Here is a 27,417-nt window from a genome sequence, read left to right on the forward strand (position 1 = left end):
CCCTAACTGTCCTTTCCCGCGGCCTCACCCTAACTGTCCTTTCCCGCGGCCTCACCCTAACTGTCCTCTCCCGCGGCCTCACCCTAACTGTCCTCTCCCTCGGCCTCACCCTAACTGTCCTCTCCCTCGGCCTCACCCTAACTGTCCTCTCCCGCGGCCTCACCCTAACTGTCCTCTCCCGCGGCCTCACCCTAACTGTCCTCTCCCGCGGCCTCATCCTAACTGTCCTTTCCCGCGGCCTCACCCTAACTGTCCTCTCCCTCGGCCTCACCCTAACTGTCCTCTCCCGCGGCCTCACTCTAACTGTCCTCTCCCGCGGCCTAACCCTAACTGTCCTCTCCCGCGGCCTAACCCTAACTGTCCCCTGGTGCAGCCTAACCCTAACTGTCCCCTGGTGCAGCCTAACCCTAACTGTCCCCTGGTGCAGCCTAACCCTAACTGTCCCCTGGTGCAGCCTAACCCTAACTGTCCCCTGGTGCAGCCTAACCCTAACTGTCCCCTGGTGCAGCCTAACCCTAACTGTCCCCACCCGCAGCCTAACCCTAACTGTCCCCACCCGCAGCCTAACCCTAACTGTCCCCACCCGCAGCCTAACCCTAACTGTCCCCACCCGCAGCCTAACCCTAACTGTCCCCACCCGCAGCCTAACCCTAACTGTCCCCACCCGCAGCCTAACCCTAACTGTCCCCACCCGCAGCCTAACCCTAACTGTCCCCACCCGCAGCCTAACCCTAACTGTCCCCACCCGCAGCCTAACCCTAACTGTCCCCACCCGCAGCCTAACCCTAACTGTCCCCACCCGCAGCCTAACCCTAACTGTCCCCACCCGCAGCCTAACCCTAACTGCCCCCACCCGCAGCCTAACCCTATCTGCCCCCACCCGCAAGCCTAACTCTAACTGCCCCCTTCCGCAGCCTAACCATAACTGCCCCCTTCCGCAGCCTAACCTTAGCCATCCCTTCCAGCAGCCTAACCCTCCCCTCCCACAGCCTAACCCTTAAGGGCCCTACACACTGGGCGATAACAGTGATCGATATGAACGTTCTCGTGTGTAGGCACCAACGATGAACGATGCGCGAGGTCGTTCATCGTTGGTGCCGGGCCGCTTATGCATGCAGGCCAATATGAACAATCTCGTCCATATTAGCATGCACGCATATGGAGCTGGGTGATCCCCCCCCCCCCCTCCCCACAGCCGCCGGGTCGCCTGTCTGTCGTAGCAGCCCATTACAGACACACACCCCGTGGTCTATCCTCTGTCTGTATTCTGAGTGTTGGGATCTTGACTGCCAGAATCTTGACTGTATCCCTCTCTGAATACAGAAATGTTAAGTGTTTTTTTATTTATCCCTACATCACCATACTCATTATGGTTTATTAAGAGCCAATGATAATCCACAGTTAAAATGGTTATACTCTACTTTTTTCTTTGTTCTGAAAAAGGATAGATCCTACCCAGCAGTCCTGAATATTACTTACATAATGTTCCACCTTTTCTCTTCAAGATGGAGTTACGTTTGCCCATTTATTTTGTGGAAAGAGAGAGCTTCATAACATCTATAGACTTACAGGATATGTACAGTATCTCTATCCTACCAAGGCACATGGACCACCAGGGACATACAGGGTGGAATTCAAATGATATATCACGCCCAATCTCATGTCTAAAATGATCCCCGTTATCATGCATATCGCGCCCATATTAATCAGGTTTAGCCGTGTAAAGGGTTGGGTGCCTCGCTACTCCAAGGGCAGCAAGCTGAAATAATGATACCACGCCCCCGAGGGCAGAAACAGAACGGGTGTAGAAAGGGGTGAAAAGAATTGAATCCCGCCCACAGTATGTGCTTTCCAGTATAGCCTGGCTACTACCAATTTGGCTATTGCACATCCATCAGGCTATTCATGTAGATATACACAACAGTGGTGATTGATCTTCAAATAGGAGTTTCTCTTACTGTACCTTGGTACCTTTGGTGATAGAAAAACACTCCCTTAATCGTTTGGGTTGGAGGATCAATCGAGAAATTGGAAGCATTGCTTTCCGATAACCTTCAGAGATGTGCAGTGAATTAGACAGTACAACTGTAATTTCAGCCACGAAGGTGGAACTAGGAGCATGGTCTTTTCTTTTTTTTAAAAATAAAGCATTAGATGGTGGTTTTCAAACTTGGTCCACAAAACACACTAACAGTCCAGGTTTTAATTATATTAATTATGTTTGCACAGAGGTGACTTAATTAGTACCTCAGTCCATTTTCAGTTAATCATCTATGCTCGTGCATCGAGATCCTTAAAATCTGGACTGTTAGGGCCAGATTCAGTTAGCCGCGGTAATTAATCACAGTCTGATTTAATTCTGCCAGAAATATTCAATTACAGCCTGCAGGCCACACTTACCGCAGATTTCTGTTTGAGCTTGAAGGAAGCTCGAACAGAAATCTGCAGTAAGTGTCCTTATCGCTGGTGCTGTGAACGCATTAACTCATGGCTCTGGGTACTTATTCGGAAACCTATAGCGTAATGCGCATTAGTGGCAAATTTGCTGTGCAAAGAAAAGGGGCTGTAATTGAATAGCCTTGGACGTATAAGCTGAGGCTACCACCCTTTTCCCTTTGCAATAAATTACCACAGCTAATTGAATCCGACCCTTAATGCATCTTGAGAACTGAGTTTGAGACTCACTGCTTTAAATGCTTTAAATTATGGAGAGTAACCACTCTAACATGGAAGCTTTTCAAAAGCTTGTCTGAAGCTGGGGCAACCTGCCAATAGTACTCATGGCTTTTTGGGGTATGGGGTACAAAACTCAGAAGAGTGACCAATTATTATATTTTTCACCTTTTTTCTCCTCTTATTTGGAATTCATTCAGGAAAGGTTAGATCAGCATAAACTGGTTTATTTGATTTTGTTTCTTTAACTATGGCAGTATTTTTTTTATTGTACTGTGCAACTTTGTTCACTGCCACCTTCTTTAACAGTACTACCCAGTCTGGCTCTAATTTCAGCCATAAAGTGGTAAGTAAATTTGGCAAGGTGAAATTAAGGAGGGTGCCTAAGAGGTGCTTGATGACTGTGAAAGAAGAAAGGGAAAATGTATCCTGTTCTACTGTAAGTTATAGGGCTTTACACAGCTCACTCATTGGCGGTGACTGAATAACGCATAATATCCATATCCATTTACAGCAGGGGATACACAAGTTTTTTAATTAACTTTGAAGTTGTAGTGATTATCATGGACATGCTCCAACTTTTAAGGGTGTTGTGTATTTGGCTATAATTCTTATGGAACATACACTGTGCAGGATATCACTGAACAGCAGATTATCAATGAAGATTTTCATAGTGGCATTCTTAATAAACGAAGCTATAATGCATTTATTTCCAGATTTCTTAGTTTAGCGTGAACATAAATGTATGTGGTGATGCCATCACTTATTTTTAGAGATTAGTGATGTCACGTCTGTCTCATTGTTTTATGACGGAATGAATGTGGAGACATAACACCTAGATCATAGAATAGCCTCATACCAGCAGTGTGTTTTGTTTGAAATACAGTAGAAACTTGTATATTCAAAGGAATAATGAGCTTCCTGCTGTAACATAATAAGGATATTAGAAATGCCATTTTGGACTTCCATGTTCTTTATAACGGCATTCAGCCTGAAGCCTTATGCTTTCATTCTGTCATTGTCTATCCTTACGCTTATGTTTGTATAATGTGTTCTTAGCAAATATACAAATATATGAACATAGCTAAATAGTATTTTTATTATCTTACACTCTGATGGAAAATTCTGCTGATGGTCTGTAAGAATTATCATGTTGATGATTGCAGATCTTTCTTGATACCGGTCATGTCTGGTTTATACTCACCACCTCATACAGGAATTGTAACCTCTTATATACACTACACTCTTTCAAAAGCTAGAAGGTAGGTTGTAATGCTATACAGATGTTATAAGAATGTACTGGGAATTATTTAACCTTTTTTAACAGAAAAGCTTTGCAGCATTTTTTTTTTGCAGTCATTTAGCATCCTACCCAATAGTGTTTTTTTGTTGTTTGTTTGTTTGTTTAACACATCACAACAGACTTCAGCTTAATCCTGCAAGTACTGTCTACAGCAGAGGTTCTCAAACTCTGTCCTCGGGGGCACACACAGTGCATGTTTTGCAGGTAACCCAGCAGGTGCACAGGTGTATTAATTACTCACTGACACATTTTAAAAGGTCCACAGGTGGAGCTAATTATTTCACTTGCGATTCTGTGAGGAGACCTGCAAAACATGCACTGTGCGTGCCCCCGAGGACCGAGTTTGAGAACCTTTGGTCTACAGGCTTCTGCAGAGGGTGGAGTCCTCAATTAGAGTTTTTCTCCATAGGTTGGCAATCAGTTTTCTGTGGGGGAAGAGATCCTAGTTCTATTTTTCCAATATAAATTTTAGAAAAACTCTTTCAGAGACAATAACATTGAATAACGATAAAGTTAAGCCACTGGTTAATACTAGTATCAGTGTGTGTGTGTGTATATATATATATATATATATATATATATAGAGAGAGAGAGAGAAAATTCAAAAAGTCCCTCTGCAGTGACTGTGTGCAAAGCAAGTTTCCCTGAAGAGAATGTGTGCTACGTAATATGGCAAAATCTTTTTTTTTTTTTTAACTTTATTTACATGAAATAAAATATTTTTTTACGTACCTATCTACATTAAGGGGTCCATCCAATTACCCACGAAGGGGGCAAGTTGCCAGTGCAGTGGCATGTAAATGCCAGCAACGGCACCACAATTCACTCCCCTTGCATCCTGCTCTCATCTGGATCTTGCTATTTTTTGTACACAGCCCTATAGGGTACCATAAGTACGATGAACTCACTGTTAAATTAATTAAACCCTAAGTGTTGAAAGTGTTAAGGGGGGGTACACACAGGGAGATGTGTGCTTAATTTCTAAACAATCTGACTAGATTGCTTAGAAATTAAGCACGGATTTCTCTGTGTGTAGTCCCCATAGTGATAGCGATGCGCGGCGCTATTGCTGACTCTAGATTGGCCTGTATGCCAGTGAGTGTACCCCCCTCGCTCATCACACATTGTGCTGTGTGTTGAGCGGGACAGAGATGTGTGCTGAGCGTTCTGTGCTAGATCGCTCAGCACACATCTCTGTACACATCGGTACGTGTGTACGCCGCCTTACCTTCCCTGGCTTTCCATGGCTGCAGATGTAATCTGCAGCCATGGAAAGCCAGGGAAGGTAAGGCAGTGTACACACGTACCGATGTGTACAGAGATGTGTGCTGAGTGATCTAGCACAGAAAGCTCACATCTGCAACCACAGACTTCGCACATTGCGGAGGGACTTTTTTTAACTCTCTGTATATATGACTGTTTATTAATTAGAGGAATAACAGCCAAAAACTAGTATAGTGTTGATCATTTTTCCTTGCTCCATTCAGCTAGTTGTCTTGTTAGCAGGAAGGTACTTCTCTAACATCGCAAACCCACAGCCACTGGCAGCCTGGCAGAACTGCTCTGGAAATGCCCTTGGAGGTTAGGTCAGCTTTATCACCTACAGTATATTATATTCCATTAGGATAATGTGGGACAGGCTTCAGAGAGCATCTGAAAATGCTATTTGGGGGAGTAATGGGTCTGTATGAAAAATATGTAATTAACATAAGCAGACTTTTTAACAGTCTATTTAGTTCTCTGAATATTAGAACGGACAAAGAGTTGTAAGAGGATCCTGCTCACAAGCATGTAATCTCTGAACTATACAGCGGGCAGGACATAAATTAGTGGCGTATTGTGCAAAGTCCCCAGCAAAACAGATCACTGAAAGCTACAATTAGGATTTTACCTACAGACCCTGGCTTAGTATATGAGGGAAAATACATCTCTGCACCCACAATAATTAGCAGTGTGTGAGGGATCTGATTATTAAAGGGAGCCAATAAAAGCATCTAGTCATGGTGGAACCTGTAAAGTGGACTCATGAGTAAAATTAAGATAATAACTTTACGTTTTGGCTCATTAACATGGCCCACTAGTAACAGTGTGTTTAGGCCTGAAGGATAACATTCTTAAGGTGCATACACACGGTGAGATTTTGGCTTTTTTAGATTTTGACTATGCGGTATTGTCTAGGTGTGCTTGAGATATTGGCTATGGTGGTCATTCCGAGTTGATTGCACGTAGCAACTTTTTGCTGCTCGTGCGATCAACTTGACGTCGCCTATGGGGGAGTGTAATTTAGCATAGCAGGGCTGCGAACGCTTGTGCAGCCCTGCAAAAAGTTTCCTGCAAACAAAAAGTTTCCTGCAAACAAGACCAGGGTCAGACCTACTTACCCTGTGCGACGAATCCAGAGACGAAGGTCTCGGGATTGACGTCAGACATCCGCCCTCCAAACGCCTGGACACGCCTGCGTTCGGATCTACATGCCCGGAAAACGGTGAGTATACGCCCCGGAACGCCTCGCCGCCGTCAGTCTTCTTGCAATCGCTGCTGCAATCACTTTCAGCGCTGGTGGCGTCACTGCCCGGCGACGACCGTCACCAGACAACGGTGCGCACTGCGGGCACCACGCAGCCGCAGTCCCGACCCGTTCGCACCGCAGCGAAGAACCGCTGCGTGCGAACATGTCGGAATGACCCCCTGTGTACGATATTGACTAAGTGCCAATTTTTTTTTTAAATTCAATAATTTTTTATTGGTTTTATATTTGCAATTTGAACAAATAACAAAACTACTAAACAACAAAAATAATAGGAAAGAAAAACAACAAAAAACAAAATAACAAAAAACAAAAGACAATATGCTAAACATGGGAGTACGCAGATTCCCATTTCACAACGTTACAGCATTACAGTCATAACAAAGAAAACGTGCAGGCTTATCTCTCAAATATACCTTTCGTAAATCAGGAGAAATGACATGACAACCAACTTAATCAGATACAGCGCTCAAATACTTCCAAACAGCCAACTCGCCAATTATAATTATAATTATACAGCACTGACAGCAAGTACGAGCAAACGGGTGGCTGGCCACAGGTCCCAGGGGTGACATACGAGAGGGACAGTCTCATTGCTAGCATAAACCCCCCTCACACAGCTCAACATGCATTCTACGAAGCTTGGCCCATCCCACCAACAGTCCCCCGTTTTAGACACAGAGTGGAGAGTGTCAGCCACTACAGTTCATTGAGTTAGGAGAGCTGAGCCATCTACCCCACAGGTCATAATACTTCTGCCCCGCCTTCCTGGCCAGACTAAGTGCCAATTTTGACTATACTTTAGTATTAGATAGTCAAAATTGACTTGTCTGCACAGTCTATCTTGCCTTGTGATACCGACCCCGCGGGACTGCGCATCGGGATCGCAAGGTGGCTAACACCTTGCGATTTGCACTAACTTTCCTTGCGATTTTGACTATATGGTCAAAATTGCAATGTAATATCGCACCGTATGTACACACCTTAAGTCAGGCTAGATAAACGTATTCATTGCGATCTAATATAGCATAAATGGGGAGGCAGTCAATTAACCGCATGTCGGGATCCCGGCGTTCAGGATACCAACGCCGGAATCCCGACTCCAGCTGAAATACCGGCGGTCGGAGTCCTGACCACCAGCTGGCTACCCCTCTTGGCCACCAGGCCCAGCTGTCGGGCTCCCGCCGTCTGTCTCCTGACTGCCAGTATCTCGTACTAATCCCCATAAATCTATACGTAACCCCTCCTAATATAGATGAGCAATTTACAATCCTATAGCGTGAGTTTGTACCATTGTTTTGTATTAACCATTCATGTCCTCCTTTTAGAACGATATTACCAACATCAGACAGATATATACACAATAATGAAGCGCTGTCCAAATCAATGTATATTTAAAACATAAAACATTTATTTAACCAATACATGACTTGTCATGTACTGCTTAAATAAATGTTTTATGTTTTAAATATACATTGATTTGGACAGCGCTTCATTATTGTGTATATATCTTTTGGAATTTTACCCCTTTTCCACTTACGAGCATGGGTCGCAGCCGGGAGCCTGACACGGGAGCTGCTCCCTGCTGCGACCCGTGCTCGGCCCCTTTCCCATCAGCAGTCACAACCCGGCATATGCCGGGTTGGTGACGCTTCTAGTGACGCGGCAGGGGCGGCGCAGGGAGATCACATGATCTCCCAGCGCCGCCCTTCCATACAGTGTAAACGGGAGCCGTGTCGCATCGACACGGCTCCTGTTTACACTACAACCCTACCCGGATCATTCCCGTGTCCTACCCAGGTAAATAGCCGGGTAGGATTCACGGGTCACTTGATCCGGGTTTACCCTTTTCCACTTGCAAAAAACACGGGTAAATGCGCGCCCCCGTGCATTTACCCGTGTTTTTTGAGCTAGTGGAAAAGAGGTATTAGTGAGGTTGGCAGTGACCTCTTGATGAAGCAGCAGCCTCAAATCAGTGATTTTTAACATTATAGTAATTATTGTCAGCGCCCAGATATTTGTTGGATCAACATCAGACAGCTCTGTACAGATGATGTAGCACTTTGCTGAGAATGAACAAATTTTAACAGTTACATAAACATGCTGTGGAGGTGAAGTAGGTACCAAATGAGAGTCCTGCCTACCTCACTGTATCAGTATGTGCATGGCATCAGATGTAACTTGTCAACAATGTACACAACTCCCTGACAAAGAGCAGGGTAGCAGCTCCAGCTGAAAGCTGTGATTCAGCTGCTGTGACACAGCGCAGGTACAGATTGCAGGATTGTGGGTGGGATGACGCGTCTGGTGTCCCTGTCAGTTTATGTCGAAATATGCATTGTGCACAACACAAAGGTGTGTCAGGTGAGGATTCACACTGCCTCTCATTCGCAGACAGTGGTCCTGCTGGCCAGTATTGCTTTTGACTCAACTACATGTATGTAGCACGTATGCTTTGTGCAAGTACTCTCAATGTTATTGGTGTATTTGTGGAGCTAAGAAGGTATATTGAATCTTTGATGTCTGTTCACAAGTTGTTAATATTTGCACTGTGTTTGGTGTATAGGTTTGTCATGTGTTGCGTATGCCTATACTGTATGTATGTATGTATGTGTGTGTATATATATATATATATATATATATATAATCCTGTGACTAATAGCCAGTTTTGTTATTTAAATCATGAGATAAGATGCTGTACTGAGTTTTTCTGCTACAAAGTCACTATCTTTTATCATCCAAGTCTGATCCATTAAGCCTCTTATAGCAATATCTGTGTGACAATGGGTTTTGAGTGTCCTTTTGTTTTTTATGGAGTGAACCCTTGAAACACTTATAGCTTTGAAGCAAATTGCCTTACATTATTTGTATGGTATATAGTAGATGTCTCTGCTTGATAGTGTTTGGGTCCCAGTGTAAACAAGCAACTCAATGAAATCGTGTGTGTCATTTAGACAGACTGCAAAACAGCAGCTGGGAGAAATGGAAACGTTTTCAGCGCTTTTTTATTTTGTAACTATAACCCAAATGGTGCTATGGGCTTGTATTATACCAAGTCTTCCATGAAGTAGTCATCGCCGTTTTATAAATATCATTCTGCAGTCCCTATAATAACCCATGCCGCTATATTTGTGAAAAGTAGCCCCCTTTTTCATGCAGTAATACAGGTATATAACTGCTTGATAGCTAAATGTCCTATACTTGGGCATCAGAGGCAACTTTTTTTAAATAATTGGGGGGCGTCCTCCACATAACTGAAAAAGGACATGGATAGAGGCAGCATATATATTGGGGGGTGCTTAAGCAGCACATCTAGAGCTGGCTCCTAATTCTTTTGGGTGTACATTTAATTACAAATAAGTTTTTGTTTTGGTGTTTTTTTGCTATATAAATGCATCTTATTGAGACTTCTCCAGGGGCTGATTTATGGCCAGAGGAGCAAGTGGTTACTGTAAGATTGTACTGGCTTTGTTCTGGAGATAATATGCTGTCCTGTGACAGAGGAAGGAATGGTGGGTGTGGAGGGGCTTCCAGGTAACCGGTAGCTGAGGTATGGTCCAGCAGTGAGGAGAACATAGTGTCATATTATGTAGTATTGCTCGTGCCCAGCTGCATTATGGGCTTCTCTGTATTACCTGCCCTGTGAGCAGCACTTGCAATGATTAGTCTGCATCTGCTCGTTCTCACAGAGTGCTAGTGATTTATTGTACCACTACCCACATATTGTTTATATTTTTCTAGCGGGAAGTGGGTGTCCTGACCACGAGCAGGCAGCTCTGCCTGTATCATTTTATGCATTTTGGTACGTCATTTACAAATCCTATTCACTGCATGTTTTATGCCTAGTCACTGAGTTAATGCATTTTGCAAGCTGTGCTCAGACATGAAGTAGATGGAGACCACTAGCTATATTTGTACATACACACTGTATGTGTACAGCATGCCAAGGGTGCATATGTACAGCTGGAAGCGAGTGCAGCGCATATGCAGAGAGTTGTTTGTATACACAGTATGTATATACACAGCTTGCTAGGTGCATTAGCTCTGTGGCTGTGTGCGTGGGTGTACATGTGGGAGGATACACTGACTGTGAGGGATTGGTTGCCCCAGGCTATGGGCGGCGCTAAGGAAGCTCACATACACACAGATCCACACACACTAACAAGCTGGACTAGTGCAGGGTCAGGAGGGAAGAGGGGAGTGCGTGGGTGTGAAGCGGAAGGCTGTGCAAGATACAGACAGCCTGTCACTGTTCAGCCCCTGGTGCTGCTTCCCATTCTATGCCAGGCCTGAGCTGCACACCTCCCCTGCCTGCACACTCACACACCCTGCCAGCTGCACCCCACTCTGGAGTAGCCTGAAGTCATTGTGAGGGATGTGCAACTGGAGGGGCCTTTCTTTACTGTGATGGTGAGTTTGGTTTTTTTTTTTCACCCCTTTCTGTCAATGCAGATGTTAAGGCTGCTTGCACGTCACTGTCTATGCATGATCACCACTAGGAATGACACACATTGTAGGTATATTAACAGGTGGTCCAGCCTTTACTTGTGGTTACATATTTTCTAAAAGTATGTTACATTGGCTGTTCCTAAGTGTATGTATTCTATATAAATTCATGGTGGCCGACACACTGGCAGGATGTGTGCTCTTCCTCAAAGTTCCAAACTGGTTCAAATCAGAACTGACCCATTAGGGAGAAATAATCTGTTTTATTCCATCTATGTATAATAATGGGATGCATCTATGCGTTTCTCACTGTTGCATTGCACCTTGTTGCATTCCAGGCAGTGTCCATGTGTTGCTGCATGTGAGTGTATATCTGGATCTGTGTGTAGGAGTGGAGACCTCTTCTTATTTGGCTGAATGACTTTTCCTACAGGTCTATAAATAGGTCTTGTTAGACTTTGCAAAGTTGTGTAATGACAATCTCAGCCTTCACCGTTTATAACTGCAGGAAGTGAGAATGGGGGAGGAATCCTTTCTACAGGGGCAGGCAAGATGTACATTTACTCTTCTCATACACATCTCTCTTCTATTTTCTTTGTCTCATCCTCCTTCCTATCTGTGTTGTCTCTCTCCACATTGCTTCTTTCTCCCATCTCCTGAGTCTTCATGTCTTCTTGCTGTATAACTCTGTTTATCTCTCCCACGTCCCCTCCCTTGCCTGCCTTAGCAGGGCTGGCTGTGTTCCTGTGTTTGCTGTTTGGTTTTCTCTGCGGGTGCACACACAGGAAAAGAATGAATTATTCAGCAGCATTGGACTCTCTTCACTCCCTAAAGTCTGGAACTGATGCCTTTCAAGTCTAAGAGAAGGCAAAAGGCAAACCTATTCCAAAACCTGGGCCTTTTCTCACCCCACCCCCACCACACACGCTTGTACTCTATGCTCCCCTCCAATCAGATTAATACTCCGTGTAACATTCTGCAGGTAGCAGAACTCCATGCCTGTGCCAGAAAGCTGCTGTTTCTGTTCAGCACTGTAGGAATATGATGTGTTGTAGTTAGTGGAAGCGTGGACATGGAGAGCTGTATGCTACAATACATGGTTATGTAAATCACAATTGTAGCTGGATATGTGGGCTCTGCATGAAGTAGAAGTTATAAACCTTGGAAGATTAACAATGGGATTAGAGAATTGAGAAGCTGTGATTTTGCCAGACGTCAGTATTTTCTCATGGGTAATGAACTTCTATTCAGTTGGAAATACATGCAACATATGCGTTCTGATGGCAGAATATGCCAGCCTGGTTAAGTAAGCTATCACTAGATATATATATATATTCCACTGGTCTCCCTTTAGGCTATAGATAGGTGTGGTAGATTGCTCAAGTGACATTTAAAAAGAAAAGAAAAACCCTTAGTGTAAATTCCCCTGCTGGTAGCCTTTTCCTGTAAAGCCGGTGTGCGAGGAATGTGTCTGTTCCTACTCCGTCACAGTGTCTGCTATTTACACAGTTCGGTATCACCAGCCCTACATCATGTTGAAGCCATGCGAAACGCGTTACAGCTTCCTAAGGTGCATTCCACCTGTGCTATCACCTCAAGACATTTGTGTGCTTCCAAGCAGTTTGCTTTAGCAACATGTCATACTGCAATGGATGTGGATTGCTACAACATAATCCTCACTGCAGCATTTTAGTATATGGTACACAAATAATAAAAATTTAATTTTCCAGTTTATTCTTACTTACTTACTGTTTTGACCACTCTTTTGTGTCATGTCACGGTATGTAACTTAGACATCATTATAACGTGCGGTAGTATATGAGGACTTCAGATTCTGTAAGGGAAGCCCAGGTGCACAGCTGGAATGGTGGGTTGTGCAGCAGTGTAATACAGATGTCAGGTTCTTGCATTGATAATGCAGATCTTTTTATTATATTAGAATTTCGGGGGCACCATAGACAATCAGTGCATAATATCAGTTTGTAATTTCTGTTGTCACAATTTCTTCTTGTAGGAGGCACATTGTGTTAGACTTCTGCAGACCTTGTCGTTCTACGCCTCTGATTCCTGTGTTGCTGTTTAGACATAGCACCCTTGCATCTGGTACTGCATAAATATAGAGTGAGAATTAGAAGTAAACGCTAGTCTGTTATCCTCCATTGTCTCCCTCTCCCTTCACCCACACCTCTTCCTCCCACACCAACTCGATCAAGATGTTTGGGTGGCTTACTAATTAGTCACAATCTAACTAACCCACAAACGAGGAGGAGAGCCAGCCAGATAATGTGTAATACTTGGGGCCCAGTGTATAGAGACAGTGGAGAGTTTCAACATAGAAAGAGATCAGATCAGCTGAATATGCCTGTGGACTTCAAGCTATTTCCAATGTTACACCAAAGAAAGGTAATTTTATACAGCTAAAGGGACACTGTATTCTAATGTGTGTCACTCTCATGGGCACTTAAAAAAGGTGGCTGTTTCGATTGGTATGGGATGAACAATCCATGAAGCTGACGATTCTTTATGCATCTTGTTTGTGTCTCGCTGTTTGCTGTATCCCATTCACCTTTTTTATGATATACTTTGCATTCCCTAAAGTGTTATCATATCGCTGCATATTGCTTATCATGCCAGTTGTTACATGTAGTGCACCTAGAATGGCTGCCTCACCAGGTGCTTTCTAAAGGGGGGTACTCACGGAGCGATAATCTAAGCAATCTGACTAGATTGCTTAGATTTTCAACAAGATTGCTCCGTGTGTACCCCCTTATAGCGATGCGCGGCCCCGCGCGTCGCTATCGCTGCTGCTAGATGCATGCAGGCTCAATCTAGCAGATCGCTCATTTCACCCGCTGGGTGAAATGAGCGCCCCATCCCCACCCGCACGTTCAGCACACATTGCGCTGTGCTGAGCGGCGGGAGAGATGTGTGCTGAGCGGTTCGCTCAGCAGACATCTCTCCCACATCAGCCGGTGAGTACCGGCCTTTAGGTAGCATGAACAATCTGTAGAACTTCTAATTCTGTGGGATTCTTGCTATCTATTGTATTTCCTGCATTGCTTATCCTACCCATTGTAACCTATGTAGTGTGCCCAAGATCATAGGCAAACACAGGGTAGGTTTCCAGTTGCCTGGAACACCTTCGCCTCAGTCTGGCCAGCAGCCACTACATACAGTATAAAGGGTGTAATGAAGCTACTGCACATGCCCAGTGGTAGCAGATTTTCCTACCAAGTTTGATGTGCTGTGTCTGCCTTGTATTTACCCACTGTAACCATCTATGTAGTATGGTATAATTGCATTTGTCATAGAAAAACCATGAAATGGTTGAAACGTTAAAACTTTTTATTTTTTTATTTTAAATAAGACTATCAATAGCTTTCAAAAAAAGTCCATTCAATAAACAAAGTGCAAGTAACATGGGGGATGCATGTAATAAACAAAGTGCAGATTACTGGGATGGGGGGAGGGGGACACGTGTGAAGGCACATAATTAGTAATGCAGGGGTGGGGTATTGTTGCAGCATTGGTTTGGGAAAGAAGAGTTAAATTCAAAGTGGTTTAAAAAAAAGTGCTAAAGCAGTGCTATTTTGTTTAAAACCCAAATTCTAGCATCCGAACTTTACATATAATCAAAATAACAAGGAGCACTCCAAATTTGTTATGAACTTCTCCCACAGTCTGGAATCTTCAAGTGAGGTGGAGGAGAGAAGGCAGAGGCAGGAGCATCTGATGGTGAACGTCTGCAGAGTGCTGAGGAGGCAGACGCAGGATTGCCTGATGGTGAATGGCTGGAGAGTGCTGAGGAGGAGGCCAAGGCAGGAGCACCTGATGGTGAATGGCTGAAAAGTGCTGAGGAGGAGGAGGCAGAGGCAGGAGCACCTATTGGTCAACTGAAGGAGAGTGCTGAGGAGGCAGACGCAGGAGTGTCTGATGGTGACTAGTTGAAGAATGTTGAGGAGGAGGCAGACGCAGGAGCACCTGATGGTTACTGGCTGGAAAGTGCTGAGGAGGAGGCAGAGGCAGGAGAACACACGATGGTGAGTGGCTGGAGAGTGCTGAGACAGAGGCAGGAGAAAACACGATGGTGAGTGGCTGGAGTGTGTTGAGAAGATGGAGACAAGAGCACTTGACGGTGGACTGCTGGGCTGCTCTGAGAAGATGGAGACGGGAGAACGGAACAATGGACGGCTGGGCTGGGCTGAGAACATGGAGACGGGAGCACTTGACGGTGGTCTGCTGGGCTGTGTGCTGATGGTCCTGGTTCTGCACTGTAGTAAATTTTTCAGAAGTGCAGCTGAAGAGAGAATAGGAGTGTATTTTACCACTGTGTATTGTATTGCATGATACAAATCTGACGATTTGGGGTAATTAGCTTTAGAGAGAGGTAAATTACTGCAAGTGTCTAGGTGTTCAAACAGGATTCAACACAGTTTTTCAGGTAAATAAACGAAATGGTGTTTCACTTTCAGCAAAAATGGTACAATACAAGTGAACAGAAAATAGCAAACGCCTAGCCCCCATGCAGGGCACTGACTCACTTCTTCGCCCCTGAGTAACCGTGGACAGCTAATCTGCAAACATAAAGTCTCTGAAAGATTTTCTAATATAGTTAGCCTGGCCTGGCTTTGGCCTGTCTTCTCACATACACAGTCTCATTAAGGCTCTCTGGCTTACTCACATTCAAGCTTTCCAGCCTGGCTTCTTCTCAGCAACACATAGCCTGCTTCCTTACAGGTAGAATCTTGACCACCTGTCCTGCTTCACTCTGACTGTACCAATTCCACCTGGGCTCTTTCTCACCAGGGTAGTGCACACAATCACACTTGTACTGGATATACAGGCATCAGCCAGCCCTTGACTTCACAGTCCTACATGGACTGTCTCTTCTCTGCAGCAGCCATTAGGTGTGCTAACACCTCCTTTGTCTCCCCTGTGTGTGTGGATCCCTCCAGCCACACTCTGAACACATGTCAGTAATGCAATTTACCTTCACGCTGCCATATATTAATGACATACATTTTAAGAGTGCCAGTTCATTTAATTAATCTATGGTCTGTCTCACACTGCCCCCTCCCTCCCTTGTTACGGCCTGCTGTACTTAAATTTTACACTTGCAGTTCGAAACCACATCCCCCCCCTCTGGTCTACTTGACTTCCCACTCTGTGCTCAGGTCACCCTAAAGGGGGGTACACACGGAGAGATCCGTGCTTAAAATCTAAGCAATCTTGCTAGATTGCTTAGATTTTAAGCACGGATCTGCCGCGTGTATGCCCCCCAGCGATAGCGATGCGCGGCCCCGCGCATCGCTATCGCCGGAGCTAGATTGAGCCTGCATGCAGTTGTGTGAAGTGAGCGGCCCCCCATCGGCTTTCCCCCTCGCTCAGCACATCGCGCTGTGCTGAGCGGGGAGAGAGATGTGTGCTGAGCGGTCTGTGTTAAGATCGCTCAGCACACATCTCTCCAGTGAGTACCCCCCTTAAGCAAATGCCTAGTTCGTCTATGCCTAGATCCGGCCTTGCTTAGGTACAAATCAGTCCTGAATAGCATACAGAGCCTGCTGTGCTCAATAGTTAACTCCTGATAACATCCCTTTCAGTGTTCTCACCAGGATTAATTTCATGGACGTTTCCATCTGGCTTATTCTTTTTACATGCAATTCGGCACTGTCCTGCTACCGGTGTCTGAAGGGCAAAATCAGAGTTGCACTGTGCTTATATTACTGTGAAAAGCACAGTAACTGAGATCCCTCTCTGTCAGAGCGTGGTTCGGACATCCGGAACATATCTATATCTGTGTCCAGTCAGATTGCACTGCTTCCTAATGCCACCTGTCGGGTAACATTTTCTGGGGAGAACACTGCTTTTATTTGTCCGTATTTTCCTGTGACATTGCTTGTTGTAACTTGCATAGGAAAAGGGCAGCTCCAGGCTCAGATGGTACAGGTATTATTCTACTTGAGCAGCACAGCAGACCCTGGTATATACTGTAGGTGGGAATAGGGGGACAACATTTACCTACCATATACAGTGGCTGTGAAGCTCTTTTAATGATGTTCCGCATTTTGCTATGGCTAAAAGCTGTATATTATTTCTGCTTTATATGGTGTCCATATCAGTGGCGTGCGGTGAGGTCAGTGGCTGGTGAGGCACTGCAGCCATAATGTCCGCCGAGCCTTGTTGATTAAACCTACCGCCGCCGAGCCAATGCCCGCTACCACCACTGTCCTTGCGTGCGTCAAAGGCACACATGCTCCTGGAAAAGTGGACGTAGTCTTGCAATGAGGGTGTGGCCTCACAACAAGGGGCATGGCCTCAATGGGAATGCTGTATCCATGTGATCAGGACAGGGTGATGCCCGATCAGGACAGGGTGATGCCTTGGAAAGGCAGTGGGTGTGACAGGAGAGAGATGGTGATGGGGAGACAGTGATGCAGAGGAGATGCAGTGGGTGACAGGGAGAGGATGACGGAGAGAGGGTGACAGGTAAAGGGTGACGGAGAAAGGCAGTGGGTGACAGGGAGAGGGTGACACCAGGGAGAGGATGACAGGAAGAGGGTAACACCAGGGAGAGTTTTACAGCAGTAGGTAAAAGGGAGAGGGTGATACCATGGAGCTGGTGACAGGAAGAGGGTGATGCCAGGGAGATGGTGACAGGAAGAGGGCGATGTCAGTTAAAGGATGACAGCAGTAGGTGACAAGGATAGGGTGATGCCACGGAGCTGGTGACAGGAAGAGGGTGACATGGAGAGGGTGCCAGCTGTAGGTGACAGGAAGAGGGTGACACCAGAGAGAGGGTGACAGGAAGAGGGTGATGCCAGGGAGAGGGTGACGCCAGGGAAAGGGTGACAGGAAGAGGGTGATGCCAGGGAAAGGGTGACAGGAAGAGGGTGATGCCAGGTAGAGGGTGACAGCAGTGGGTGACAGTAGAGGGTGAAAGGGAGACGGTGATACTAAGGAGAGCATGTTGGCAGTACAGCATAGAACATTAGCAGTACAGCCCGGTCCCCGATGAGCTTAGCCCATGTCAAAGTAAAGTACCCGCCACTCTCCCCTGAAAATCCTAGCCAGCCCCCGCTGCCACCGGTAACAGAGAGGAAACAACAAACCTGGTCCCTGTGGCAGGGCTGCTCATCCTTCAGTACTTCCTAGCTCCACCTGTACAGGGCCGCAGGCAGCTGGGGTTACTACTCTGTTATCAGGGCTCCAGGTGTTGCTGGGAGCAGGGCCGGTGCCCGGTGGCACTGCGCTCTAGGCTACATTTTAGCCTACCACCCATCCTCCCTCAAGAACCTGCACAATTGACTTTTGGGAAAAGCTGGTGAGTAGACTGTAGGGCAGCACCAGAGTCTACTCACTTGCACCACCGCCTAGAGAGAAGGGGGCCTGGATGGAGATGGCACACAGGCCCCCTCCTTGCTGAATACACCTTTGTGTGGGATCGGTAAGGGATTCCGTTGCATGGGATGCCGAATGTCAGTAGCCAGAATGCTGGCAGAGGGGGGGCAAGCACAACAAAGCTCCCTGCGCTCACCACGCTGCGGGCTCAGTGTTGAGTCTCAATAGCCACAGGTTCTATTCCCCATCTATGGATGTCATGGACACACACAGAGGGGGAATCACCTCGCCGGTATTTCAGTGGCGGTATAGTACCCCTGTTGGGATCCCGGTGTCTGTATTGTACATAGACAACAATAATACATCCACTTCCTCAACTTTCACAAAACATTACTCCCCCCACACCAGTGGCGGAACTAGCGAGCGGTGGGCCCAGGTGCGACAAAATGCTTTGGGCCCCCCCCCCCCCACAAACACATCCCATCCAAGTCCACCCCCTCACCCCTATAGAGAATCTGGTGAGGGGGACCTGCTCAGGGCCAGAGAAATGGATACCTAGCAACAGTGCCGTAACTAGACATTTTAGCACTGTGTGCAAGAAACGGCATCGGAGCCCCACCCCTGCATGCAAAACGGGCAAAATACATAGTGGCGTGGCTTCGTGGGGAAGGGGTGTGGCCACAAAATAATACCAATTCATAAAACGGTGCACAGTAGTCTCCATTATTCAAATGACGCCGCACAGTAGCACCACTACACCAGGTAGAGACCCTTTTACACCTTACAGCGGACAGATTCCTCTTTTTACACATAACGACAGACAGCGTCCCCCTTTTTACACATAGCGGCAGACAGCGTGCACTTTTTACACATAGCGGCAGACAGCGTCCCCTTTTTACACATAACGGCAGACAGTGACCCCTTTTTACACACAGCGGCAGACAGCGTACACTTTTTACACATAACGGCAGACAGCGTGCCCTTGTTAAACATAGCGGCAGACAGCGTAGACTTTTTACACATAACAGCAGACTGCGTGCCCCTTTTTACACATTACGGCAGACTGCGTGCACTTTTTACACATAACGGCAGACAGCGTCCCCTTTTTACACATAATGGCAGACAGCGTCCCCCTTTTTACACATAACGGCAGACAGCGTACACTTCTTACACATAACGGCAGACTGCGTCCCCCTTGTTAAACATAGCGGCAGACAGCGTGCACTTTTTACACATAACGGCAGACAGCATCCCTTTTTTACACATTACGGCAGACAGCGTCCCCTATTTACACATTATGGCAGACAGCATCCCCCTTTTTACACATTACGGCAGGCAGATTCCCCCTTTTTACACATTACGGCAGGCAGATTCCCCCTTTTTACACATAGCGGCAGGCAGATTCCCCATTTTTACACATAGCGGCAGGCAGTCCCCTCTTTTTACACATTGCGGCAGGCAGATTCCCCCTTTTTACACATTGCGGCAGGCAGATTCCCCCTTTTTACACATTGCGGCAGGCAGTCCCCCGTTTTTACACATTGCGGCAGGTAGTCCCCCGTTTTTACACATTGCGGCAGGCAGTCCCCCATTTTTACACATTGTGTCAGGCAGTCACCCATTTTTCAGACGATTCCCAGGCTGGAGAGACGGAGGAGGAGGGAGCCACAGCAGCGCTGTGTCATTGGTGGAGGCGCTGCTGCTGCTGCCCCTCTGCTTCACTATAGGCTGTTCTCGGAAGACAGCCTATAGTGAAGCAGAGGGGCAGCAACAGCAGCGCCTCCACCAGTAGTAAAGCGCTGCTGCGGCTCCCTCCTTCGGCTCCCTCCTTCTCCCGTACCGCTGCTCCTCTCCTCTCTGTTCGGGCGGCTGTGCGCTGCGGGCAGCGGTTGCCCGCAGCGCACAGCGGCATGTAATGAGTCAGTTTGACTCATTACATGCTTTGGGCCCCTGGACAGAGGCGGGCCCCAGTGCAACGCACTGATTGCACTGGCGGTAGTTCCGCCTCTGCCCCCCCCCCCCCCCCACACACACACACACACACACACACACACACTTTACACCATCTTCAAGTAACTTCAGCATACTATAATACAAGATAGTACACAATCCCATGACAGTGATACAATCCCCACCCCACACAATACTATTTACCAACCCACTCCCTTAGATAATACTAACACAACACTCCTAGATAATATTAATATATACCCCAGCCCCCATGTATAAAAAAAACCCACACCCATCCCCCACAGATACTTACTTTTGACTGGGAAGTTGCAGTCACTCTCATTACTGTATTGCCTGGTTCACCCCATGGAGCTGGCTGGGAAGGAATCAGATCTTCCCAACAAGAGCAGGAAAGGGGTGTGGCCTCGGCCGTGAGGGGGCGGGGCCTCAGGACGGTATTGAGCAGGTACATACAGATGCAGGAGACTAGCTGGTCCCGGGGAAGCTAGCAGCCATACAAATAGGGAAGGGACGGGCATCGGGCACTGCTGCTGCTGGCTGTGCTGCAGCAGACATGTCAGACTATGACATGTCTGCATTCCCGGCCAGAGTGACAGCAGCTGAAAGGGGTGGGTGCAGCAGCTACAGCTTACAGCATCTATCGCTGCTGCACATAGTAAAATAAGGGAGGGGCGGGGGGCGGGCATATGCAAAATAATAATAATTTGCCTTTGCTCCCTCGATGCCAGAGAAGCCAATGCCCAACTGGATCTGCGTGTGAGAGGGGCGTGCTGAAAGCGGCACTTCCCTTAGGTGCCGCTTCAGCTGCTTTTTTTAATGGGCTTTCATTGCCCCCCCGCTTGGCCCCGCCCCCCGCTTCCTGACATTTACACTGACAGTGGGAGGCACTGTGAGTGGTGCCTCCTAAACACATTTAACTCAGTTTTAAAACCGAAAAACATTATTAAAATAATACAAAGGTTAAAGCAGATACTTATATGACACAGAATATGTGTCATAAGTATCTTCTTTGTATTATTTTAATCAGTAATGACAGGGGAGGCACTGCCTCCCCTGACTGCACGTCCCTGGTCCATATCCTTTCAGTATATCCCCACTGCACCTGAAATGTAAAGTTACGGGTTTTTTCCCAGAGGATTCCACTGGGTCACATTCTCATTACTGCCATTTTTGTTGAAGGCTGTTCAGTTGTTATCCTTTAGCAAACATTTCTTATTTTTTTTTATAAGTATTACATAAGCAACAAAACGCTTTCAAGAGTACAAGTAAGTGGTCAATTAAATTTACCACGTGCGATGCAAAGTGCCATTACAATGGCGTGGAAACTTGGGCAACAAGACCTCATCTCTCCCCATCTCACCCTGGATTTGCAGATTTTGGAATTCAGCCCTAAGTAAAGGTGCATACACACTTGCCGAGAAAATGAGCGACGTCGCTCATTTTCTACCTTCTGAGCGACGTTGCTCACTTACTTAACAAGTATGTATGCCGCAGCCGACCCGCGATGTGCGGCCCCTCGGACCTGTCGTCCAATAGCTGCCTGCTTGGCCCGTCTGCTGCATGACGTCACTATGAATGTCCTATCGCTCAGTGTGTATGCCCGGCCGCCGACTGCCCCTACCCGGGAGGGGGAACCACTAGGCGATGTCGCTCATAGAGCACATCATCTAGTGTGTACCCACCTATAGTGCAGCATTGTGGATAAATGAAGTGACCCTTAATTGCATTTGTCATAGAAAATAATAAACATCAAGGTTTACATGCTTGATACTTAAAATATTGTTTTATTATAATTAAATATACATATTTAAAATATGTTTTCTTTTTTAAATAAGTGTATATTACTAGCATCCAAAAGGGGCTGATAGATGGGAAAAGTGGTTCTTATCTGCTGTCAAATTCTATGTTTCTGTGGTGTATTTCTTACAAATGTAAAGCACTTGAGTCCTATTGGAGAAAGGTGCCATATAAATAAACATAATTTCAGTAGTAATTATGAACAGAAAGGACAGAGGTGGTTATGTGTCTGTGCCAGTGTAAACAGCCTTTGTTTCTTTTCATATTTTCTCCTGGGCTTTGGCAGATGCCGGTGTGTCTGATGGGACTTTGTAAGTCCTGACTGTGAGAAGTGAGACCTATAGAACCCCTGGGTACACCATTGGGTGTATAGAGCTTGCCATTAGAGACCTGTTACCTACAGCAACGTTTCGTCATGTGAAAGAAATAAAATCTCATTTACTGGGGCCAGACTGTTTTCTGCCTTTCTACTTTCAGTAATTATTACATGTAGTCTTTTATATTTATCCAGGTGTTATATGTATGTGACTGATACAAGACAAATAAATTTTCTTTGCTCTGGCTTGCAGGGAATCTGGCGGATACCTGTGGATGAGATAGATCGCCCTGGCAGTTTTGCTTCTCATATGAACCGTTCCATTGTGCTCCTTCTGAACGTTCTGGCTGAGCTCAAAGACTCCAACACGCTGCTGAAAATCTCGTGCATGCTACAGAGGACCCCCGATCAGGGGAAGTAAGTGTTAGGTTCACTCTTGTTGTACATGCACATACCCTAAATCAGTAGCGGATCTTGCCACGGGCAAGCAGGACTTTTGCCCGGGGCGCCGCCTTCCGGAGAGCACTGGTGCCATCTGGAGGGCGCCGCACCATGGCAAGATCCGCTGCTGCTGTGCCCCCCGCTGCCCGCTCTGTCCCGCTGCCCGCTGGGAAGGGAACTAGTTTCCCTTCGTGGAGGGGACCTTTACTGTACGTTGTGTGATGACGTCATCGCACACCGCACAGCAAAGGTCCTCTCCACGGAGGGAACTAGACGCCCCCTGTATGAAGCCACGCCCCTATTGCCCGCCCGGGGCGCAAAAAGCCCCCGAACCTGCCCTGCCCTAAATGACACGTAAAACATATACAGGGATCAGATGCATGAATGTGTCTTTAATATTCTAGCCAGCGGTGCCCCTACCTGTGATGACACGGTGCGGGAACATACATAGGGGGTAATTCCAAGTTGATCGCAGCAGGAAATATTTTAGCAGTTGGGCAAAACCATGTCCACTGCAGGGGGGGTAGATATAAAATTTGCAGAGAGAGTTAGATTTGGGTGGGTTATTTTGTTTCTGTGCAGGGTAAATACTGGCTGCTTTATTTTTACACTGCAATTTAGATTGCAGATTGAACTCACCACACCCAAATATATCTCTCTCTGCACATGTTATATCTGCCTCCCCTGCAGTGCACATGGTTTTTCCCAATTGCTATCAAAAATCCTGCTGCGATCAACTTGGAATTGCCCCCATAGTGAGCATGACTTCTGCATAAAGGGGGAGTGGCCTCTTGGGTAGGGGCGTGGCCTTGTGGCCCTTAATTCCGTTTTTGTCACTGCGGGGGTACAGAGCTGCTGGTTGTCCCTGAAGACCAGTCTGTGTGTGCACTGCTGACTCCTGTGCTGTGACAGGAGCCTGCGAGCTGCACGTAATGCTACAGTGCAGCCCCCAGCTCCCGTCACTGGCGAGGAAACATAACATTTGATGGCAGATAAGAAACAAATGGCCCATGCAGTCTACCCTTCAGGGTTAGAGTATTAGGGATAGGGTATATGGGTTCATTTAGGGGATGGGGTTAGGGCAGGGGTAGGCAACCTGTGGTTCTCTAGCTGCTGTGGAACTACACATCCCAGCATGCCCGGTCACAGTTTTAGAACATCCTAACAGCAAACCTGTGGTAGGGCATTCTGGGATGTGTAGTTGCACAGCAGCTGGAGAGCCACAGGTTGCCTACCCCTATTTATATGGCACAACAAGGGATCCGCAGCGCCCATTGCACAGGTACATAATCAAATGAGCAAAAAAGAAAACAGCACTTACAGTAAAAGACAATATAGGACAGGTATAGAAAACCCGGGGTTAGCTGCCATCATAGGGAGTATGGAGTATAAGAATGTAAGTAAGAAAAGGAAAGGCACATTAGGAAAGAAGGCCCTGCTCTTGTGAGCTTACAATCTAAATCAGGGATGGGGAACCTTCGGTCCTGTTGAACTATACATCCCAGCATGCCCTGCAACAGTTTTAGCATCGCCAAATAGCAAAACTGTAGTAAGGCATGCTGGTATATGTAGTTCAACAACAGCTGGAGGGCCAAAGGTTCCCCATCCCTGATCTAAATTATTAATGCCAGTTTACCCAAAATAATAATCAAGAAAGCACTTCTGCTCCAATAACATGGTCCTGGTGCAATAGTATTTTACCTGTACCTTAGAAGAAAAGATCAGTCACATGACTGTCCCTTAATGCCAGCTGTAGATAGCGTTAGTAGTAACTCCGGTATAACTTTAATAATGCTTTAACTGAAATAACACTTAGAAAATAAAAAACACTTTGAATAAGGTGGGTGGCACTGGGGTGCTGCCATACTCCCGTAGTGATGCCTCTGATTCTAGGTGCTCCAGCAATGCTAAAAACATCAATCGTACCCCTTTCACACCGCACAAATAACCTGGTATCGACCTGGCGTATTGCCGGGTTAACACAGGTCACAATTCGGTGTGAAAGTGGTCAGTGACAAATTCCCGGATCGCCTGACCCAGTTATTCAACCGAGAATAAAGAAGGGTTATTTCCAGATTTAATACCGGGCCAGGTGCAGTGTGAACGGGTTGCCGGATCGATGGGACCTGTTCTCAGCATAGGGAGAGGCGGAGCAGAGATTATCTCATCTCCCAGCGTCGCCCCTGATGCAGGCCCCCCCCCCCCCCCGCCCACGATGGCAACCCAGGTCGGGAAGCAATTCCCGGTTGCAACCTGGCATTGCGATGTGAAAGGGGTATTGGAAAGCGACAGAAGGCTAGTTGTATCAAACCTTTGAGAGAGAAAAAGTGCAGATGCCCATAGCAACCAACCAGCTTCTGTCATTTTGTAGACTGCTAGTTAAATGATAACTAAAAACTGGTTGCTATGGGTAACTTCTCCACTTTATCTTTCTTGAAGGTTTGAAGCATCTCCACTATAATGTTGTGCACTCCTCACTGATGTTCTGCTTTTACTTACTGTAAATTTAAACCAGTGGCCTAGATAACTTAATAGTGGTTGGATTCAAGAGCGCAATCTTCCATAGCAGCCAAAGGTACAACACCTGGGGTTTCCCGATATTCCCACAGAGATAGTAAGTGGTGAAAGACCAATGGGCGCTAAGTTGTTACCCAAAAATATTTATTAAAACATAGTTTCTAAATTAACAAGGCAAAATAAAAATAGCCAAAATAAATAAAAATAAATATATCAAAACAGAAAAAAAGTGAATGTTGGAGACAAAACAAATAGTAATGACAGTTGAGGTCAATAAGTCCCAGAAATTATATAAAATATAGTGAGTTCTTATACAGTGGTGGTATAATTCAAATACGTTGGTAATATAGTTCAGACAGCATTATCATACCCGGTAGGTGAGTCGGGAGCCACTGGTGTTATGAACCTGCCTTGAAAAAGAGCCAAGCAACTCGAAATGCATCGGAAAGATTTCAGATGTGGATGCAGTGAGACTTTTAAAGACACTCATTTGCCGGACATGTCTTGAGCCCTGCAGACTGTGGCATGTGGAGAACACACTGTTCATAACACCAGTGACTCCCAACTCATCTACCGGGTATGATCATGCTTTCTGAACTATATTACCAATGTAATATGAATTATACCACCAGCTTAGTGGGACTTCCCCACTTACCATCTCTCTCATTTTCTGTGGCCAGCAATAAAGATATTGGGGGTCATTTCGAGTTGATCGCTAGCTGCTGCTGTTCGCTGCGTAGCGATCAGTGAAAAAAATGGCTAATCTGCGCATGCGTATGCACCGCAATGCGCACACGCATCGTACGGGTACGAAGTCCTTTGTGGTTTTGCACTGGCTGTACCGACGTTTCCAATCGCACAGCCGAACGCAAGGAGATTGACTGAAAGAGGGCGTTTATGGGTGTCATCTGACCATTTTCTGGGAGTGTTTGGAAAAACGCAGGCGTGGCCGGGCGTTTGCTGGGCGGGTATCTGACATCATTACCATGTCACTCGTCGCAGCAATCATATCACAGAATAAGTAACTACAGGGCTAGTCTAGTTTTGCACAAAATGTGTTTATTAAATGTGATTACTATGCGATCTATCGCATGGTAATCACTTTGGCAGTTCAGATGCGATTTCATTGCACCTGAACTGCCGGTGCGATGCCCAGCGATGTTGCGTCGCAGGGCATCGCACAAGTGTGTGGGCACCATATCATTCCTTCTGAGAGGCCGGCTGGTTGAGGTTGGGAATCGTTCCCACATGCAATCAGCAGTATCTGTATGATAACCCAGTGGTTGTTTTACATTGGATTTTTTGACTAGATTTGCAGCCACCAAAAACCTTTGTCCGCTTTCCTCTTATCTTCCTTGTCAGTCTTGCTCTAAATTTACTTCGCATTCACCTGATTGTTTCTGTTCATTTTTTGGCCAATTGCACCTTTCTGATCCTCTTACTGTCTCCTGGGTAAGTTGTCATGTACTGTATATCAACCAGGTCATATTTTTCAGGCGTTGCTGGCATAGGTCCTTATTCATGTTTGTAATTAAAGGGCCCCATACACTACAACTATATGTCTGAGGCTGAAGTTGGAGGCGATTTCCCTTGAGCTCCCCGGCAGCTTCCCGGGCGGCAGGATCGCATACGATACATCGTATGCGGTCCTTTTGTATACGATGTATCGTATGCAATCCCAGCCATGACTGCGGGGTCGGACATGATCGTTAGTGCAGCACATTCAATCTAGGGGAACCGATCCGATGCTCACGGGAACGTGCATCGGATCGTAAACACCTCCAAAATGCCCGATTTCACCCGATATATCGGCCCGAAATCGGATGAAATCGGGCATTATCGTTCTAGTGTATGGGGCCCTTAAGGGCCTAATTCAGACCTGATTGCTGTACTGCAAATGACACTGTCCTGCGATCATATAGTCGCCTCGCAGGGGGAGTGAAAATTTGCCCCGTGCAAGTGTGCGATTGCATGTGTACACTGTGCTAAAATTCCTCTGTCATCAGACAGCTGCAAAACCGCTCGCATCACACTCACCATCGAATGTTTTTTGCAGTCTGTGCGTAGCTCAATACTTACTCCTCCAGT

General features: G+C 46.4%; 1 protein-coding gene across 6 annotated transcripts in view; it reads left to right on the plus strand.

Moving 5' to 3' along the window:
- The window catches only part of CABIN1 (calcineurin binding protein 1), a 459,275-nt gene that overhangs the window by 374,990 nt on the left and 56,868 nt on the right, over positions 1-27,417 (plus strand). For all 6 annotated transcript variants that reach the window (XM_063913010.1, XM_063913005.1, XM_063913009.1 and 3 more), the window contains one exon: positions 22,625-22,788. In XM_063913010.1, the coding sequence (XP_063769080.1) occupies positions 22,625-22,788 (164 nt within the window). The remainder of the gene's footprint in view (positions 1-22,624; positions 22,789-27,417) is intronic.

Source organism: Pseudophryne corroboree, chromosome 1 (genome assembly GCF_028390025.1).
Source record: "Pseudophryne corroboree isolate aPseCor3 chromosome 1, aPseCor3.hap2, whole genome shotgun sequence".
In the NCBI taxonomy this organism is placed as follows: Eukaryota; Metazoa; Chordata; class Amphibia; order Anura; family Myobatrachidae; genus Pseudophryne; species Pseudophryne corroboree.